Source organism: Anguilla anguilla, chromosome 5, assembly GCF_013347855.1.
Source record: "Anguilla anguilla isolate fAngAng1 chromosome 5, fAngAng1.pri, whole genome shotgun sequence".
Lineage (NCBI taxonomy): Eukaryota > Metazoa > Chordata > Actinopteri > Anguilliformes > Anguillidae > Anguilla > Anguilla anguilla.
In genome coordinates, this window is record NC_049205.1 from 24,266,956 (window position 1) to 24,288,432 (window position 21,477).

Below are 21,477 nucleotides of genomic sequence, written 5' to 3' on the forward strand. Positions count from 1 at the left end.
GGTATGATAATCGTACTACTCAATATCACGATTTTCGGTAGCCTAGGCTATATCACGGTATCTGGTTTTAAGCTAAAAATAAATAAATAAATAAATAAACACAAAGTTTACAACTCGATCTGTTTATTTGTGCATCTGCAGATTTTTTAAACCATTTTAATTGAAAAATAAAACAAAAAACGCAACTGAATAGTTCACTCCTTGTAATTGTAGCTATATTTAGAATAATAAAAATAATTTTTCCTGAATAAAAAAGTGAACCCACACGGATGAACGAGTTCGCTTTTTGGGGGGATATGATTCTTCATTACGGTCGACATCAGAATCAGCGTCAGACATCGCAAGTGTTGTAAGGGACTGCAAACGGAGATGCAGTGCAGCTGTATAACAGCTAGCTAGCCAGCGTTGCCACTGCCAGGTGGGAAATATTAAACTATCGTACCGGAGGCTTAAAATTATCAGAGTTTAAAGAAAATTATCGTACACAGACAAAAAAGAGAAATCATACGTGTAAATATGTAGGCTAATTTTACAAAAATAGCGTAGGCTATTTATTGTAAGCAACAACCTTGTTTGACACGCCTACTCACATACTTCAGCCAATGAGTGCAATACCAACAGCCACAAAGGGGAGAAAAACATTTGCGCACCACATACGCTGCGTGGAAGCAGGCAACTCCCTGGACCCTAATCAGATGAATAGACTCACACTAAAAAGCCTGGTCTATGGATGTCAAATAGCCTACAATTAAATCGCTCAAACATGTAATCGTTGAGAGCTATAACGTTATGATTCATCAGCATGGAAACAACAGTTGTATAAGTCATTAGTGTAGAATTATAACGTTATGCTGTATCAATATTTGTTTGTTCTTGTGAAAGCATGTCTCTCTTCAAAACTTCCAAAAAGTCTCTCAGTGCATAACTGGCACTACCTAGTCTGAGTTCAACTTCAACTTCAGTTCTTCCGACGACTTTCTCTTTGCCTCTCCCCTGCTTTCACCTGACTCGTCGGCACTCATTCATCTAGTTTTTAACTCGTTTTTTACATGAATGGAAAAAAATAACATCGCTGGTAATTTGTAGGTAGCAAGCTAGCTTACATTTTAGCCTACATCAGAAAGAACAAGCGGGAGAACGGCAGCCCTGCAGCTGCTCGCTCCAGTGGGGGCACGCACATCATGCATCAAGTATAATGATTGGCTGGAAAGACGCGACCTGTGTTTTTAAATGACCTGGCCTATAAATACAGATCTAGGATCAGATTTCATTATCTCAATTCAGGTCCAGTATATTATTTAATATGGGTTATTTAGATATTTTATTAGGGTCATAATTGGAAAAAAATTCCCCGCATGAAAATAGCTTTTGTCACGTGATCTACTATCACGGTATTACGGTATGTTTATGATAGTACCATTTCATATTTGAATTTTACGGTATACCGTCATACCGGTATACCGTCACATCCCTCCTCCAAACGTAAGAAAAACTTCAGTAGTTCTGAAGTGGAGGTACTGCTGCAGGAAGTGAACGGCAAGCGACCTGTCATATTTAGAAGGATATAAAATAACACAAAAAAGATGCATGGGATGCTATTACTCGTTCAGTGAACGCTGTATCCGGGGAAGGTCGCACAACTGATGAAGTAAAAAAATGGTTTGATGTCAAATCTGAGGCAAAAAAAAAAAAAAAAAAAAAAACATGCTGGTGCGAGTGGGCGTAAGGAATTGCGTGTTATGCATTCAAACGACAAAGCGCTTCTCATCATATTAATACCGCTAATTAAATCAACCGGCAATAAACTGCATCAGAGAAACTAGCTTTTTCAACCCGTTGCTGCACAAAAAATTTATTGCCAGTCATTTTGGTGTCACGCCCCTCTGATGGTGTCACCCGGTGCGGTCTACACCCCCCTAGTGACGCCTCTGAATAAGTGTTCTCATGTGTTTAAAAAGTGTGTTACCTAAGTGCTTAGTTTGTATTCAAAATTTAAACATTTGCTTTTGCAGTATAGGCCAAACATTGCATAATTGAAACCCCCAAAAATAAAAGGTCACTACAATGGTTTGATTTTTATCATTTATTTACAGATGAACTCCTGCTGAGGCAACCACCATCTGAGGTGGAACCTGGCAGCTTAATGCTTCGTAAAATAATGAAAATAATTATTAAAAAATATTATAAATGATAAAAATATTATTGTAATTTAAATCCTATAATATTATACAACTGTAGAATTGAATAAAACTTAATAACCAATTATTTTGGATAAACATGTCAGCACTCAAATGTGCGTAATTGTGCTCTTGAGTGTGCGTAGATTCTGTTCTTACCTAAGAACAAATCCCAAATCCCTACGCCTATCAAACATGAAGCAAAGTGCTACACCTGTCTTAAACAAATAATTCCTAATCGTTATATTGTCATTGACCCTTTTTTTCACCATATCTCACCCTGCACATTTAACTGAGAATATTTCATGTTTAGGAAAAATACAATCAATAAATTATTAATATTGTAATGATTAGAGGAAACTCTTGCTGATTTATTGTCACATCCTGGCTGTTAAAAACCCAATTTTTCCACATTGCATTTGAAGTGGCTCTAGCTTAGGCTAATTACCTGGCCCGATTTCAGCGACTTCAAATAATTACTTTTTTTTCTGATTAGGTAACAATAGCCATAAAAGACAAATAAAATGTTAAATCGAAATAAAAGAATGAAGTTGTTCCCGATCACAACCTTATTTAGAAAAAACAGAACAAGAGCACACTTTATAGGCTAAAACTCGGGATTTCCATTTTACATTCAAAGAGTTCGATTAACACAATTTAACAGTCAAGATTTTGCTGTGCAAAAAAATGCAAAACGAATTATGCAATATCGAACGAAACAAATTATACAAAAACAATAATAAAATTATTTAAATGGGCCTGGTTAAATTAGATTAAATAGGCTACACCAATGCTTTTAGGTACTTGCTTCATGGTACCATTTTACCATGATAGACAGTGTCTGGAACTCAGAACAAATTTAAAGCTCAAGGTTTCTGGCCAAAAATACTAACATGTTCACCTTTTCTGGCTTAATAGGCTGCGGAGTGGAGTAACAACACTACCCGCTGTGCTGAACACACGTTCAGATGGAGCACTGGTAGCACACATGCACAAATATTTACGTGCGACGCTGGCCATGAGAGGAAACCGTCCCTGGTTAGCTTTCCACCAGGTTAGTGGGTCTTCTTCTCCAGCACCAATAGCATTTCCTGTAGGTACATTGTCATCTCTGCTTCAGCTTTTTCATCAGCAGTGAGCGTGGCTGCTGTAGCTGCTCTTTTCCCAAGAAGGCTGCCCAGTGAACCTTTCTTCTTCTTGGGCGCAGTGCCAGCACCTGATTCCTCTTCCTCTTCTCTCACTTGTGCCGGACCGGGTGTCGGACTTGCGCGTGTTGCTGCTGCTGCCACCATTTCTGCTACCAGTTCTGTTTTTGTGGCACTTAGCTCGGGTGGCTTCATGTGGTCCCCTCGGTATCTTGGGTCAGGCAGTGTTGCTTTGTGCATCATCCTCTGGTTGGCATCATTGCCATATCTGCCTTCTATCTGCTCCAGGATGACACGCTTCAGGTCGGCTGTGAGTTTGGCATCCTCCACTGACTCCTTCAGCACACCTTCCAGGTGGGCTAACATGGGCAGAAGTGAGGAAACAGTAACATAGTTTTCTCCTGAGAGAATATCTATGAACTCCGCAACTGGCTTCAGCTCGCTGTTAACCGCTTCCAGAACACTTATGTCCTGCCATGTAAGCTGCGGGAGCAGGCGGCGGCTTTTGTCCTGAGCAAACACCTGTTTGATGACTTGCACCTGCTCCAGGATTCTCACCACCATGTGTTGTTTTGAGCCCCATCGTGTTGCACAGTCCTGTCAGGAAAAACATATTCAGCATTAGGCTATTAATAACTTCTAAGTAACTATAGTAAGGCTTTCTAGCCTATAGCTCACATAATGAACCTAGGTCTAAACAACCTATGCTATTTACGATGCACACATTTATGTTTTTTCAACCACCGTTGACAAATAGCTACTACACATAGCCTCCCATGTGATGATCACACAGTGTCAAATCACTTGAACATATAAGCTTAGTTATGCAAGTCATTCATGTTTTTGTGTGCGTCTGCTCGCACACTTGCACTGGTGTAATAGACTATTGTGTCATTTAAATAGCTTCGTTTGCAAAGCTATTTTAGTATGCACATATAGTATGGTTTTACATTTTGGAAATTGCACACTTATTATATTATTGCAATTAGCTAGGTATCGGCCGGCCCACACTTTCCTAATTACTGTGATCAAGGAGTGCTCCTCTTGTGCTTTGCACAGCTCACATCTTCTTAACCAGCTGTGGGGAAAAAGTAGTGTTGACTGCCTGGCAAACCCCAAATGCCCGATCAGTGCTGGCCTTCTGCTGCTGAAGTGAGTTGTTTATTGCAATGTTCAGGTTTTGACCAAAACAACTTAACCACGGCCATTTTAACTGTCTGATGGCTGCCACAATATTGGCCCCATTATCAGTAGTAATGCAGGAGATTTTTCTTTCTTCTACTTTCCACTCATGTATGGCCCCCCACAGTGCCTTTTCCAGGTTGTTGGCTGTATGGCTTTCCAGCTTGTTTGTAAGCATTTCGATTCTTGTCCACTCTGTGCTGACATAATGTGCGGTCACTGACATGTAAGCCATCATGTTGCAGCTGGACCACATGTCAGTTGTCAGGGCCAAATATTCCACATCATCCAGCACTGCTGAAATGTTTGCTCTGATGTCGTTGTACAACTTTGGGACTGCAGTCTTCAAGAAGAATTTCCGACCTGGCAGCTCATACTGCTTGTCAAATGTCTGCAGCATAGCCTTAAATGCACTCTTCTCTCCCGTATTAAAATAAACCATTTCTTTTGCTAGGTAGCGAGTTACAGCATCAGAACACTGCTTCCATCCTTCACTGTCACGCTTGTATTTTGTACTTTTTTCAAAAGCCCCAGATATGGTTGGTTGGTGGTAGCTAGCTGTTTTGCTAGGGCCAGTTGCAGGTCGTGATGGCGATGTTGCATAATTGACGGGATGGTGTACACGCAAATGGTTGTGAAGATTCTTCATCTGTCCATCTTTTGCGCTGATTACATTAGCACAAATCCTGCACACCACTTCAGAAGCGTCTCTTGGTTCTCCTCTTTCGTTAGGCCAAAACCCAAAGTACTGCCAGATGGGCAAAGTGGTACCTTTTTTAACGACCAAGTTTGTCGCCGCCATCGTGAAGGTTTGCCACCGTCACTGATCAACCGCTCACATCCACTGGGCTGACTGCTGTTTTTTTTTTTTTTTTTAATTCACTGGTATATTCTGCAGTTACATCACTATGACTAGTATTTAAAATATTTTTTATAATCAGATGATCTGCTTAATGAGGTAGCTTTTAGGCTATCGGGAGGAAAAGTAAGGAAAGACTGGGTGAGAAGGTGAGGATGGGCTGTGAATGGGCTCAAATGTGCAACAAATAAAAATAGTAATTAATATCCAACATTCCCCCAACAACAATATCATTACATTACAGGCATTTAGCAGACGCTCTTATCCAGAGCGACGTACAACAAGTGCATTAGTTCAAGGTGCAGAGGTGCAAAAGAAACACACTAGAGTGAAGTAAAGATCGTAGTGCCTGAAGTGACCACATAGATCAGGACTCCAACCCTGTAGGGTAACCTGTTCAGCAAACAACAATCCTGCCAAGTACAAACTAGCACTGGAATCACATTTGCCTAATCAGACAAAAACAAAAACAATCCTGCCAAATAGGCTAATACGATTACGTTAGTTTTTAACTAGGTACATTGAGCTAAACTATAGGCTAGGGAGGGGTGGGGAGAGGTGCAGCCTGAAGAGATGAGACGGGAGCGGGAAGTACAGACGCGAAGAGGGGGAGGTGCCAAGCGTCCAGAGGTGGCAGAACGGAGAGGTCTGGCTGGTGTGTAGGGTCTGATGATCCTCTGGATGTATCCTGGTGCTGACCCCTTAGCTGCCTGGTATGCAAGCACCAAGGTCTTAAATTTGATGCGAGCCATAACAGGCAGCCAGTGGAGGTCAGTGAGCAGGGGGGTGACATGGGAATGTCTGGGGAGGTTGTAGACCAGACGCGCTGCAGCATTCTGGATGAGCTTCAGGGGTCTGATGGCAGATGCTGGCAGACCAGCCAGCAGCGAGTTGCAGTAGTCCAGGCTGGACAGGACCATTGCTTGAACCAGGAGCTGGGTTGCGTAGGTGGTGAGGAAGGGGCGGATTCTCCGGATGTTGTACAGGAAGAACCTGCACGTTCGACTCACCGCCGTGATGTTCTGGGAGAGGGACAGTCTGTTGTCCATCACCACTCCAAGGTTTTTTGCGGTGGGTGATGATGACACCACGGTGTCCCCTAGGGAAATGGAAAAGTCAAGGAGGTTAGAGGATGGAGCAGGGATGAAGATCATCTCTGTCTTACCTGGGTTCAGCTTAAGATGGTGGTTATCCATCCAGGTCTGGATGTCCCTCAGGCAAGCAGAGATGCAAGCGGAGACCTGTGTGTCAGAGGGGGGGAAGGAGAGAAAGAGTTGGGTGTCATCGGCATAACAATGATAGGACAACCCATGGGCAGAGATTACAGGACCAAGTGATTGGGTGTACAGGGAGAATAGGAGGGGACCAAGGACTGACCCCTGGGGAACTCCTGTGGCAAGGGGGTGAGGTGCCGATACTGCACCAGCCCAGGCGACTTGGAAGGAGCGACCGGAGAGGTAGGACTCGATCCAGTCTAGTGCTGTGCCACAGATCCCCATAGCTGCCAGGGAGGACAGGAGGATGGGGTGGTTGACTGTGTCAAAGGCAGCAGAAAGGTCTAGGAGGATCAGGACAGATGAATGGGAGGCTGCTTGTGCGGCGTGAAGCGACTCACTGACCGAGAGGAGTGCGGTCTCTGTCGAGTGGCCAGGTCTGAAGCCGGACTGGTGGGGGTCCAGGAGGTTGTTTAGTAAGAGAAAAGAGGAGAGTTGGTTAGAAGCAGCTCGTTCAATTGTTTTGGATAGGAAAGGGAGAAGGGAAACAGGACGGTAGTTCTGGATGACGGAGGGATCCAGAGTGGGCTTTTTCAGCAGTGGGGTGATGTGGGCCAGCTTGAAGGAAGAGGGGAAACATCCAGAAGACAAAGAGGAGTTCACAAGGGAGGTGACAAACGGGAGGATGTCAGGTGTGATAGTCTGGAGGAGGGAGGAAGGGATGGGGTCAAGAGCACAGGTGGTAGGGCGGTGGGAGAGTAGGAGCTTGGAAACATCAGAGTCAGTGAGGGGAGAGAAAGTGGAGAAACAAGGGGAGAGAACAGAGACGGGGGAGTGGGGAAGGGTGGCGGTGGACGTGAAGGAGCTGCGGATGTCTGCAATTTTCTCATCGAAGAAAAGTCATCTGCAGCGAGGGAGGACTGAGGTGGGGAAGGAGGAGTGCTGAGGAGAGAGGAGAATTGATTGAATCATTAGGGATGGAGATTGATAAGATTTTATTGATACCGATTCCATTACCAATTCAGCTTATTTATCCGATTCTTTATCAATTCCTTTATCGATGCCTGATACGTTTTCTGGGTGTAAAAAGAGTAGGCCTACATACCAGTTTTCAGCATCAACTTACTTTATTTTCCAGCCTGAAATGCGATCATATTAGTAAATGGCTCCACGTGATGTAACGTGCAAGTAGTTGGATATCTCCCTGGATATGAATTAAATGTTTTTAACAAAAAATAAAATAATTAATGCAATTTTATCCACAAAAATAGCTATACAAAAAGGAAAAATAAATGTCTTGGTCATGATCGCCATCATAGAAACCAAATTAACCAAACACGGGCTTACATCAACACAACGCACATAGCACTCGTCATACGCTGATATGCACTTATAGTTAGCCACCGCTACAGCATTTTCAATAATATTGGAGCATGCAGCTGAAATCCTCTATAGAAAGCATCCTCACAGCGATCTTATCTACAATCAGTAGGCAGTGTTGTGCATATCCCGCTCTTACAGCTGGTTTCCAGCCCAAACCACTGCAAAGAGAGCAAACTTTTTGGCTGGACCGCAACAGCGGGGCCAGCCCTACAATCACGAATGTCTGTGACTGACTGAGTGACTGAGTGATGAAGTTACACAATTGGTCGGCCGGAGAGGTCCAGCCATGTACTAGGTTTTGACCTGGTCTTGTTTTTTGTCAGTGACATTTCCTTCTGACATCTACAACGACAATCGCAACCACAACATTTATTTTGCCTTTTTGTATAGCTAGTTCCATGGATAAAATCACATTTATTAGTATTATTTATTGGTATAAACATTTACTTCATATCCAGGGAGATAGCCAACTACTTGCATGTTACATGACATGTATAGCCATTTAGTAATACAATCTAATTTCAGGCTAGAAAATAACCCATTAATCCAGAGAAATTGCTGAGTTGTCTTAAAATCTTCATCGCAACAGAATGTATCAAGGCTTTCAGTGTCCACATAGCAACAGACGCTGTAATGAAACTTTAAGTACGTCACAATGAGTATAGCAGCTATTTTAGAATGTCAGTATATCACCCGGATCATTTTTGCAGCCCGGATTAAATTTGTTGTGACAGCTGCCGTCCAAAACAAACACCTGAGAGAGGCAGCGTGCTGCCTGCGTGCGTGCCTCCCCCAAGGCGTTATGTCATTGTTTTGCAATGCGCAGCTGTCGTGAAAACATGCTGGCATTGATAAGCAGAATCTATAAGCTCAGAGGCATACGATTCCAATGAATAGGACAACTTGGAACCGGTTTTCGATTCCCATCCCTAATCATCTTCCATCGCGATGTTTAACTGTGGACATCGTCATATACCAATTCGGTAGACATCGCCCAACTCTAGTAAGAAGTGCATTTAGGAGGGAATGTGTTTTTAGAGACCGACAAGATCCTTTAAGGCACTTGTTCAATTATCTTTGTGAGTGGTACTGATTTGGTCATGAGGGAATTATTTACCTCCACAATTAATAGTTATAGGATATAGCCGGAGCCAAGCGTGCCCTAATAGTACCAACACTGTATTGATCTCTGCTTTCTCGTACAGGTACATTTTTATATGCTGTTGACAACGCTGAAAATATAATAATATACTTTATTAGCTGCGACTGCAGCTCTATAGCTCTGTCTGTCGGTCAGTTGGTTAGGCGGTTGGTCCACAAAAAGTGTCCCACCCCGTAGTGGCCACAGTTTTTGCTCCAGGAGGCTGAAATTTGGCGTGGACATTGGTCATGATCGAAGGTAGAGCTGAGAAACATTCCAGGCCGATTGACCAAGAGGGGACATGGCGATGGGTGTGGCCTATCACAAAAAGGCACATTACTCCGAAATGGATTCACAGATTTGCACAAGATTTTGTGGAAAGGTTGGTCATAAACCAAAGAAGAGGTCACATGTTTGTGTGAGGGGGCGTAGCGATGGGTGTGGCCTATCACAAAAAAGCGCATAACTCCCGAGTGGATTCACAGATTGGCACAAGATTTTGTGGAAAGGTTTGTCATGAACCAAAGAAGAGGTTACGTCTTTGTGTGAGGGTGTGTGCGTGGATGCATGCACACATGGATGCATGCGCGTGTGCGGTCGCAGCTATTGCGGATTCGCGCTTGTTTGTTCATTTGTTTCATACATAAAAATGCAATGTGAAGTGCTGCACATTTGCGGACTAAAAGCAAAATGAAACCAACAAACATGATACAAAGTTAGACATACAGTATTAAACAAGGAAATTAAAACAAGGCAGAGACAAAAATGTAAGAAATAAAATAAGAACTGACAAATCATTAAATGCACAGAAGCGAAAATATGAGTAAAGCCACAGTACAGCATACCGATCAACAATCAAGAAAGTGTACTTTGCATTCAAAAGGCATATCTGTGTTCATCAGATTTCCTGGGTATACAAGGGTGAAAAATATTAAGGAAGGTATCTATGCAGGTAAAGATAATATTTTCAGGAGGTTTTTAAAATGGTAATATTTACATAATCACTAATAAATGTTTTCATAATGTTTCCAAATATCCTGAAAGGTCACCCACGAACCTGTTAATAAACAGGCTATGTATTTTTATATTTAATTTTGACCTGCTGCCAGCTCCTTTTATAGTTGCTGTCTTATGTGCTGAAAAATAATAGAATTTAATGTTTCAGTGTGGTGACATTATCAGAACACCAGTGAATGAGTCTTCTTATGTAGGCATAGGTCTGTTTAACTTGTTGGCGTAATCCCCAAGTGGCCATGACACTGGCGTCCTGAGATTTTTCAACTCATACTTTCAGTGCTTCTGCAACCAAACTATGACTTGAAAACACAAACTCTGTGTTTGGGCTTTATTAGTAGACTATTTGGGACAACTATACCGAATACGGAGTTTCTAAGCATCACAATTGTCATGCTGGTCATCCATTTACCAAGCACCCCCTCCCTGCAATCTCATCTGCAATTATACCCCCACCCACGACACACCGGACAATAGTGTCTATTTGGGCATTAATAAAAATATTCTTTCACCACTAAAAATTTGGATTCCGCCATAGCAACAAGATAAACCCAACAATAGCCCTAAGATATGCGAATACAGCAGTGAAAACGCTGCTCATAAACAAGATATATTTTTTAAACTTATATCATGTCATTATAGTGTCAATATCTGCAACTAAATATGGAATAAATATTAGGGCTGTCAAAGTTAACGCGTTGACGCAAATTCGTTTTCACGCCAGTAATTTTTTTAACGCACGTTAACGCATATTCTGTTATGATGAACGTTTTCCCGACCCTTATGTTGCGTTCAAGACAACTCAGAAATAGTAAAAAAACAAGGTCAGACTTGTGAAAAAAGCAACTGAACGGTCGTAGACCTCGGAATTACAGGTCGGAAATTCGAGCATCATTTCTGGGCTCCGACTTTTCCGACTTACTGATTGGTGACGTCACATTAAGATAAATGGCGGCGTTTGTGGTAAGAAAGAAAAATGCTGTATTTAGGCCTAGGCTTTTCATGCATTTTCATTTGGGTGAGTGATTATGTGATATGCGTTAGTATCGTTTATGTTTCCCATTCATTATAGCAGTATGTGAAATTTAAAAGTTACGATGTCCATCAGCAACTTTTTTCGCTAGCCAGCTTAGCTAGAAAACGTTATTTTGCTCAGAAATAAATGCTGCAAATGATATAACGAAACACCTGACAGTGATACCATATTTACATTTCAGTACTACTGCAGCCTAACTAGTTTCGTGATTTCACTCTATTTACTCATTTAATATACTCCTTAACAATAAAATAAAGCAGCGTTTTCTGTGGGAATCCATGTTTTCCCACGTAAAACAGCGTGAATGCAGTTTTTCATTGTCTGGGCATATTGTATAGTATAGCCTAACTGCAATATCCTAGTTCGAGTCCTAGTTCTGTATTATACTCCCTTTCCACTGTTTCCTGCTCACTTTATTTATTGTTTGTTTTATTTTGTATCATCCTGTTTTGATCCCACATAGTAGAAGGGGATGTTTTTGTGACCCTTTATTTTCCCTATGTGAGGGTGGACATAATTACGTTGTGTGATTTGCTTTAGAAGTGCAAGGGATCCAGGGAATGATCTTTGTGTAATGGAAAATTTTGCTGACCAATGTACCTGTTGTACAATGTGTCTGTTGCGATGCATTGAGGTCCATCATTTTGTGTTAATGCTTAAAAAAACGGGATGTTTTAGTGAACACAATAAATTCACCAGGGTGTATCAAACAGTCTATTTCAATGGTAAAACCTTGCATTACATACAAAAACGTATTCAGCAGTGAATTTTTGAATATTTCTTGGATCTTTATTTCACCACCCTGTGGTTGGATTGGGCTAGTCTTGATTCTACTGTTGCTGCCCATACCAGTTTTCCAAACTTAAATGGTTTTGAATTATTAGCTTTCTGTCAGCCATATTTTGACATAGCCATGAGAAAAATATTATACCTGTATAAATGTATGTGAGCTGAGGCAAGATATCTGGTCTCTATGTCAAACGGTACAGGAGTTATGATTGTTCAGTAATTGCAAACTCAACTATTGTAGTGCCTTCACGAGAACAATCACCACTAAATCTTGTACTGCATTGTTGTGTGACACCTTCTAGCAAAATTCCGAGTTTCGTAAGAATCAGCAGTGGTTAAGGAAGAACTCAGAAAAGTAATAGATGAGCAAATGTAAAACAAAATGGTGGCCATTTCAAGAACCATCCCATATGGCACATATATATGTTCCTAATGAGGCCTTCTTGTAGGAAGTTTGACATTTCCGCAAAGGAAGTGCGATTTGTCGTGTTTGAATTTTAAAAAATATTTGTAAATACTATTGAAGTTTAATCGCAATCATGTAGTTGGACTAGGATAACACTTTAGGGCTGGACTCTTGATCTAACTGTTAATGCACATAGAAAGTTTATATCATACAGTTTTGGGGTTATTAGAATTTTTCTGATAAGCCATGCTGACTGCAAATTCATCAGATCGTCATTTGGTCATTTTTTGAAAGCCTGTTGCTTGGAGCCATAATAATAAAGCTATTAAAATGTTAAAATCAATGTAGACGTATTATACATGCAATAATATATAAAGAAATACATGCACAGGTTGCATAGTGAACATGATTCAAAATGGTAGCTAGTCATACTATTTGTGCTCTAGGTATGAACTTTCATGGTAATGTCCCTGTATGAGTACTTCACTATTAATGGCGTACTGGTTCGTACTAAAAAGTGTCTGAGTTGCATGCCAGATGAAACGGCAAATATTTCTAATTATAAATGAATAGATTTCAACATCAAAACGTGATGTCATTTTTTACAATTTGTACTTTTTCTGGCACTTCTCTCATACAGTATGTTAATTGTGATTCCATCAAGTCGGAATCAGTAGTGCCTAGCATCCTTATTTGAGTACAACAGTTGTAAGTTAAGACAAATACTGTGTACAGCTCGGGGAAGCCAAATGTAATGTCCTTGTATGAATACACAGGGTCTCAGAAAGGTAAAGCGGGTAATATACTTGCTGTGGAAACACTGGATAGTCCTTACAAATTAGTCAAATGATGTAAAATGCCACATTTGTGGAATAAACAATGCTCGGCATTGACCCTGCTGGTTGTACTAGCCGAGATGTTTGTACACCAACGGAGATCACCTACAGTTGTTCTAAAAGATTACATGGGTGGCTGCATACTCTCTCCCATCTCCTCCAAGCCACAATGAGTATACACATGTTTGTATGTGGCACAGTGTTTGGCTGTGGTTCAATTTCAGCCAAGTCCACCTTTTTATCAAGTATACCGCTGCCATAAGTGGCCCAAGTGTGGCCACAGGCAATTTTTATGTTACAATATATTTATATAAATGTCAAGAGTCCATTAGAAAGCATTAATTGTGTAAAGGGGTTGTGTAAATTTGTAGGTCATTCTTGGGAAGTTTGTGTGGAGCTCTGGGTGACTAGGTAATGTATGGCAGCCGCTGGATGTTGATTCTGCCTCACACAGATGGCATGAATTAGCCTACCTTGTTCCCTTGTTGCAGTGGCGCACCTGTTTGCTGTCGGCATAAAAAGCACAGGGGACAGAAAGAGCAGGGACAGAGCTGCTGACTCCATACCGCATGCTGCTGACCTGGGATGACTGGAAGATTTGTATTGTGTTTTGAAATTGTACCTGTTTTGTATTTTGACTTATTTGATATTTTAAAATAGACATAGGCCTACTTAAAAAATAATAATAATAATTAAAGGTATCCTTTGTGTATATTTGTATCTTCAATTGGCTTGTATAAAACAAGGATGCTCGTCCCGAAGCATGGACGTGGGGTGAGCAGGTAAGGTGCAAAAAGTGGTTGAGTTAGTGGGGCTACCCCCGGGAGACTTTTTTTCCGACTTGGGGCAGTGGGGCAGGAATATGCACAATCTCTGTAATTATCCACGTAAACTGGGTTTCATTGGTTAGAATTTTAGTATGCCAACTTTGCATTGTAAAACTTAAAAACATTAGTTTTCCTGCTGCTGTAATAATGAGTACCTTCCACTTGAAAAGTTTTCCTTGTTTCAATCTGTTAAATTGTTAAATTTAACATCTCAGTTGGCATTTAAAACTGAGATTAAACCTTATTCATGTATTACCTTCATTTTGTCACGAAGGTAATTCATTGGTTAGCACATAACAGTTATGGTGGAGCTATTGCTATTTTCTACAGTTATGTCTTTATTAGTTACAAAAATTCCAAACATTAAAATAAGTATTCTTTAAAAGTTGAAAAAAAAAACTATTAAGAAACCTTTCTAAAATAACAGAAGCATCAAAAACTCAACATCAACAAGTACATGTACATATACTAAAAAAAGGGGCCAAAATTACATTACATTACAGGCATTTGGCAGATGTACAACAAAGTGTGTAACCAAAACCAGGAACAAGTGTGTTGAAAACCCTAGAGGGAAGTACAATTCCAAGTACAAGCGCACGGAACGACCGCGGTTTAACTTGGACCCTGTAGGTTAATCTGATTAAAGGCTGCTTCATAATTTCCGCGTTCCACGTCCGCGGACAACTGCGGACTTGTACTGGTCACGCGGACGCGCACACTGTTCCGTTCATACTACAATTGAGGGTCCGCGTCGGTCTGGTGTTCCACGCATGCGCATTTCCCGATCTACACTCCATTCCAGTTCCATGACCACAGAGTGAATGCGTAAAGTGAATGCCATGATAAGAAAATTTTCGGTTACGCTGACCTATAAAATGATATTCCAAAAGCAAAATTAGACATGCTATACATCGTTAGAAAGCTTATACTCCCACCCACTGAATAAATTAATTGTCAGTCAAGCCAGACTGTACTAAAAAGGGCGACAACGCCGTAATCAACAGGTGTGGTATTACGCACAGCCATTTTGGAAGGTACCCAGGCATCACAAATGCGCTTGCATTTCACAAACGGATTGTCCAAGACAATATATAACCACTCAGCCTAAAAAGGGACATCTCTATGCGTAAAACCAATGGGAAGGTTGTATATTTATTCAATATTTAGTCCCAGATATTGACTTGAATGGCATGGTATCATTTTTTAAAACTTTGTCCCGTTTATGTAGTTATTTAGTCAGCAGCGTTTTCACTGCTGTATCTTAGGGCTATTGTCAGGTTTATCTTTTTACTATGACGGAATACGATTTTTGAGCGGTGAAAGAATATTTTTATGAATGCTCAGATAGACAATATAAATGTGGGTAATGGCGGATCTCCTTGCACAACTCTCTTCAAAGCATCCATTAAATTTTGTTATCTGGAGCATGCGCATTCGGCGCACTTGCTATGCGTAGTTGCATATTTTGGACAGTGCGCAGACGTCCTCATAGGGGTCCGCGCAGACCCTTCGGACATGGGCAGATGACGACATTTACGTCACGAGGACCAAAGCAGACCCTCGCGCACACGCGGACGCGGAAAGTATGAAGCAGACTTAACACAACAAAAACAGCAACAAACCAGTCTATGCAAATAAAACAAGCAATAGTTGAGTAGGCACAAGTGCAATAACTAAGTCAACTAAGATAAACAGCTTACCTAGCTACAACCCTAAGATTACATAGTCAATTAGAGACTACACAGAGGTAGGGAGGGATGGGGAGAGGTGCAGCCTGAAGAGGTGAGTCGTCAGTTGCCGCTTGAAGGTGGTCAGGGTCTCAGCTGTTCTGACCTCCACGGGAAGGTCATTCCACCATCGTGGAGCCAGAACAGACAGGAGACGTGACCAGGAAGCGCAAGTGCGAAGAGGGGAGGGTGCCAGGCATCCTGACGTAGCAGAACGGAGGGGTCTGGCTGGCATGTAGGGTTTGAAGATCTTGTGGAGGTATGCTGGGGCTGATCCCTTGACTGCCTGGTATGCTAGGACCAATGTTTTGAATTTGAGCCATGCGAGCCATAACGGGCAGCCAGTGGAGGGTAGTGAGCAGGGGGGTGACGTGGGAGTGTCTGGGGAGGCTGAAGACCAGACGAGCTGCAGCATTCTGAATGAGTTGCAGGGGTCTGATGGCAGATGCCGGTAGGCCAGCCAGAAGAGTGTTGCAGTAGTCCAGGCGGGATAGTAATATTGCTTGGACAAGGAGCTGGGTTGAGTAGGTGGTGAGAAAGGGGCGGATTCTCCGGTTGTTGTACAGGAAGAATCTCCACGCCCGGCTTACCGCTGCGATGTTCTTGGAGAGGGACAACCTGTTGTCCATCACCACTCCGAGATTCCTGGCACAGGGTGATGACGTCACTAAGGTGTACCCTAGGGAAATGGAAAAATCGAGGAGGGGAGAGGTTAGAGCAGGAATGAAGATTAGCTCCGTCTTACCCGGGTTGAGCTTCAAGTAGTGATTGTCCATCCAGCTCTGGATGTCCCTCAGGCAGGCAGAGATGCGGGCAGGGACTTGTGTGTCCGATGGGGAGAAGGAGAGAAAGGGTTGTGTGTCATCAGCATAGCAGTGACAAGACAAGCCAAGACAAATCATTTAGAAGTATAAACAGTTTTTCATTAAAAACAGTGTATGTGCCAGGTAAGTTTTAGTACTGAAGTGTCCTTCTCAGAACGTGGGCTAGATGATCAGTTCTTTCCAGTAGTCTACCCAACAGGGTTTTATTTTTTTGCATGTTCACCAAAACGCCACCTTTTTTGAATCCTCTTCCTGAGAGTGATCAAGTCCACTGATGTTTTTGGTAGACCTTGATGTACAGTACCTGTGCGATGACAAAAATGCCCAGACCTGTCTAGCCACAGAGCATTGCCAGAACAAATTATGAATCTCTGCATTGCATCTGTGGGGGCAGCGTTCAATTAGGGCTAAGTGCCATCTATACATAAACAGTGGGGAGACCCATATGGGCAGACATCCAAGCAGTATCTTTCTGTTTATTTTTTAAAGCTTTGTGTGACATTTGACAAGATAGTTTGTGGGTCCCGGGCTGGCCCGCTTCTCGTGAGTGTTATAGTTTGGCTAGATATAAAATGTGCCATGCTCATTTTATAACTCAGAGGTTAGACCAGCCCTGGACAATTCTGAAGTCCCTCAGGGCCTGATAGACATAAGGGCCATCCCAGCTATACGGCACTGTTAGGTACAGCGTGCATCGCCCTCAAGATGGGAGTGGCATAGTACCTGGCAAAGGCACCAGAGGCCTTCTAAACTTTCTGTGCATTTTCTACCAGTGCAGCCAGACCTTGCACTAGAATGATGTTAATATCTGTCCCTCCCATTATTCTCCCCCTTGAGGAGGGACTGGACTATGGAGTTTCTCAATATTGCTCCCCCTGACTAAATGAAATGCCACTCTGGTGATGTCCTTACTGGTGGCCTTATCTGGGGGGAAAGGCATCCCCACGTATAAGAGAAGTCCCAGGATCATTGCTAGGGGCTGCGCGCTTCAGCTGTGGAGTTTTGTCTGGATGTAGCGGAAGGCCCCCTTCCAGCTTTGCTTCCCCTCTTCATCTGCCTGGCAGGTGACCTCCAGGAGCTTGATTATTTCTCTGTGTATAGGAAAGGGAACAGTTAGTGCCTCACTCCAACATGATGACAGAAAAAGCTTGCATTTGTCTCTATTGACAAGGGTGCACAGAAGTCATTCTGCAACTTAGTTGCAGTGGTGATAGAGTGACTATCTGTCCTGGAGTTGGTAATGTCGTCCATGTGCGCCATCACCTGTAGCCACCCTCCCTGGGCACCTGGCAGTGGGTACCCCACAATGCCTGGGTTAACTGATGGTTTGAAGGAATGGTTTGAGGTAGATAACATACAGAAGGGATGCTAGAGGGCACCGCTAAGTTGATTGACAATCACTCTGCTCGGTTTTGTCCAGTGCAAGAGGGACCTAGGGATGTTATACCCTCTCCAAGCACATGCGACTTGTCAAAGGCCTTCTCCTAGTCTAGGCTAAGAAGGTTCAAGGAGGACCTGTGCTCCCTGGAGTGAATCATGAGGTCCCTCACGAGGCGCATGTTGTCGTACTGGGTATGTTACATGTCTGATTCAGGCCAATCACTGATGAAATCATGCCTTGGAACCTCCTCATCAGTGCCTTTGGCATGATCTTACATTTGAAGCCAAAAGTTTACATAAACCTAGGCTACAGTCATTCAAACTCTATTTTTCACAACTCCACACATTTCATGTTATCATACATTTCTTGTGTTAAGTCAATTAGGGTATTTACTTTATTTCCATAAAAGGTCATTTCAAAATAATAGAGACAGATTTATTTCAGCTTTTATGTACATTGTCTTGTCTTAAAACCATTTTATTACAACTTTGGAGGTATGCTTAGAATCATTGTCCTGCTGGAAGACCCAGTTGCGACCAAGTTTTAACCTTCTAGCTGTTGTCTTGGGTTGTTGCTTTAGTATTTCTAGATAATCCTCCTTCCTCATGATGCCATCTGTTTTCTGAAGTGCACCTGTCCCTTTTCCAGCAAAACACCCCCACAGCTTGATGCTGCCACCCCCATGTTTCATAGTTGGAATGGTGTTCTTCAGATTAAAAGCCTCACTCTTTTTCTTCCATACATAGCACGGATCATTATGGCCAAACAGTTACATTTTTGTTTAATTTGACCAGAGAACATTCCTCCAAAAGGCTAGGTCTTCGTCCTGGTGATCAGCTGTAAACTTCATTCTGTCTTTTTTATGCCATTCTTGGAGTAGGAGCTTCTTCCTTACGAGACAACCTTTCAGGCAATGGTGATGTAGAATTCTCTTAATGGTGGATGTAGATACTTTGGTACCTGATGCCTCCAACTCCTTCACCAGTTCCTTTGTTGTTGTCTTGGAGTTCAGTTGAACCTTTCGGACCAAAGTTCGTTCAGCCCTGGGAGTTAATTTGTGCCTTCTTTCTGAACGATGCAGTGTCTGTGTGTCCCAAGATTTTTATATTTGCATACAATTGTTTGTACAGATGGTCGTGGTACCTTCAGTTGTTTGGAAATTGCTCCTAAGGAGGAACCGGACTTGTGGAGTTCCACAATTTTTTTTCTGAGGTCTTGGCTGAGTTTCTTGGATTTTCCCATGGTATCAAGGGCAAAAGGCAATGGCTCTAAAGGTAGGCCCTTAAATGCAGCCACAGGTGCCAATTAACTCCCAATTAACTCCTAATTATTACAATTAGCCAATCAGAAGCTTCTAAAAAGTCATTACATCAATTTCTGGAATCTTCCAGACTGTTTGGAGAGACAGTCATATTGGTGTATGTAAACTTTTGACCCACTGGAATTCTGATATAGTGAATTAAAGCTGATATAAATTTGTCTCTAATCGATTGTTTTAAAATGACCTCTGATTTGAACAAAGTAGATGACCTAATTGACTTGCTAAAAGAAATGTATGGTAACATGAAATGTGAAAAACTCAGTTTGAATGTCTTTAGCCTAGGTGTATGAAATGAGGTTGATCAGCCACCAGTTATAAAGGTACCTGTCCCTTCTTTGGAACAAGAGTCACTGAGCTCTCCAACTGTCCCTCCCCGGATATAGCTGGGTTTCATTCTCCATTCACCCCTGCCCATGGGTCAGCCACCATGTGGTGTTCTGAGAAGTGCATGCACCCTCAGGCCGGGGGGAGCAGGAACATGTCAGGGGCGAGAGCATTCGCAGGGTGTTGCTACTCAGTCAGTCTACCCTGTATAAATAAAGGTTAATAAATAAATTCTTGAGGAGGAAGCACTAGAGGAACTCACCCATGTGTGTTTGGACTGTGGGAGGAAACTGGAGTACCCAGAGGAAACCCACACAGGGAGAACATGCAAACTCCACACAGAAAGGCCCAGGTCGGATTCAAACCCAGACCCTTCTTGCTGCGAGGCGACAGTACTACCCACTGTGCCACCCTCTTATCAAATAACTCACAACAAAAATTGTGTCTCTGTCCAAATGCTAGTTTTTTCTTGATTGGACTTTGTTCCAAAAATATAGACTTGGAACCAAATGATACACGTGGTTAAAGTGCAGACTCTCAGGTTTTATTATTTTGGTTTTAAAATACACTTTAAAACTTTATACATTCTGGATTCACCATGTAGAAATTACAGCACTTTTATACATAGCCCTTAATAAACCTTATGGAGGGCACTGTATGCTCATTCTCATTTATATATATATATATATATATATATATATATATATATATATATATATATATATAAATCTTTCTGTATGAACCATGATTGTTTCTCAGCTTCTTAGTTGGTTATTAGTTTTTTGTTGACTAATGGGTTTCTCCCTTTCACTTCTTTTTCCTTTTTCTCATCTCTCTCTGTCTCTCACTCTCTGTTTCTGTATTATCTTGCTTTTCTTTCCCTCCCCCTTTCTCTCTCGATCTCTTTTCCCCATTTCTCTCTCACACCCTTTTTCATTTGTTCACCCTTACCCATCTACGACTACTCTAGCTTTCTCTCTCACCCCCCCCCCACTCTTACTCTGCCCCCTTGCTCTCTCAATCTCCTCTCATACACTCTTGTTTTCTCTCTCCCTTTCCCTGCCCCCACTCTCTCTCTTGCTTACTCATGCATTCTCCCCCTCCCTCCTGTTTCTCTCTCTCAAACCATCATGCTCTTTGTTGTCTTCTCCCCTCCTCCTTTTCCTCTCACACTCATACAGTCTCTCATTCATTACATCCTTCCTTCTCTCATACAGTCTTCCTCGTTCTCTCACCCCTCCTTCTTTCTATGTCCTCTTTACAGAAAGCTTTCCCTCTGCTGTTCCTCTTTATATTCTCTCCCATCATTCTTTTTTGTACTTTTCTCTTCAACTACAGGCATTTTGCTTCCAATATCCAATAGCCAGGTCCCCCCATGCCAAATCTATATTCATTTTTAACCTCTAAGGGGAGGGGACATGAAGGATGCAGTCCTAAGATGGGTGTTGTGGCTATAGCGAAGCGTTTAAGCATTTTCCTCCTTTGGAATTCACCTGTACAGAAGCGCGGAAGTTGAGAGAACAGCCCAGTTCCTGTTGTTGAGTCTTTACTTTTCTGAGATGGGTAGGGGTCAGCGTGTTACCGGACTGGTGTTTCAGATTCAACAGTTTATATTCTTCAGTGTTCCATTAGACATAACAGATGTAATGATAGTAATCACAAAAACTATATTTTTAGTGAAATGTTTGATCAAAAGACAAGAAATTAAAGTAATCAATCCTACACCCCTCATTAATATCTGTCAAAATGTAATTGACTGATTAAATTCATGTCATGGCTGTGCTTACACCAGTCACTCGGTGATAAGGCACCTACAAATCTCTTTGTGAGGAATGAATGTTATAACAATTATATACAATGATAACAGTATAATCTATATTTTATCTGCTGA

The 21,477-nt window shown here is 42.0% G+C and overlaps 1 protein-coding gene across 4 annotated transcripts in view; it reads left to right on the plus strand.

Moving 5' to 3' along the window:
- The window catches only part of LOC118227967 (zinc finger protein 710-like), an 86,501-nt gene that overhangs the window by 5,574 nt on the left and 59,450 nt on the right, over nt 1-21,477 (plus strand). For 2 of the 4 annotated variants that reach the window (XM_035419080.1, XM_035419079.1), the window contains exon 2: nt 3,096-3,231. The exons of the other annotated variants lie outside the window; for them this stretch is intronic. In XM_035419080.1, the coding sequence (XP_035274971.1) occupies nt 3,166-3,231 (66 nt within the window). In that variant the 5' untranslated portion in view covers nt 3,096-3,165. The remainder of the gene's footprint in view (nt 1-3,095; nt 3,232-21,477) is intronic. 4 annotated transcript variants of the gene reach the window in all.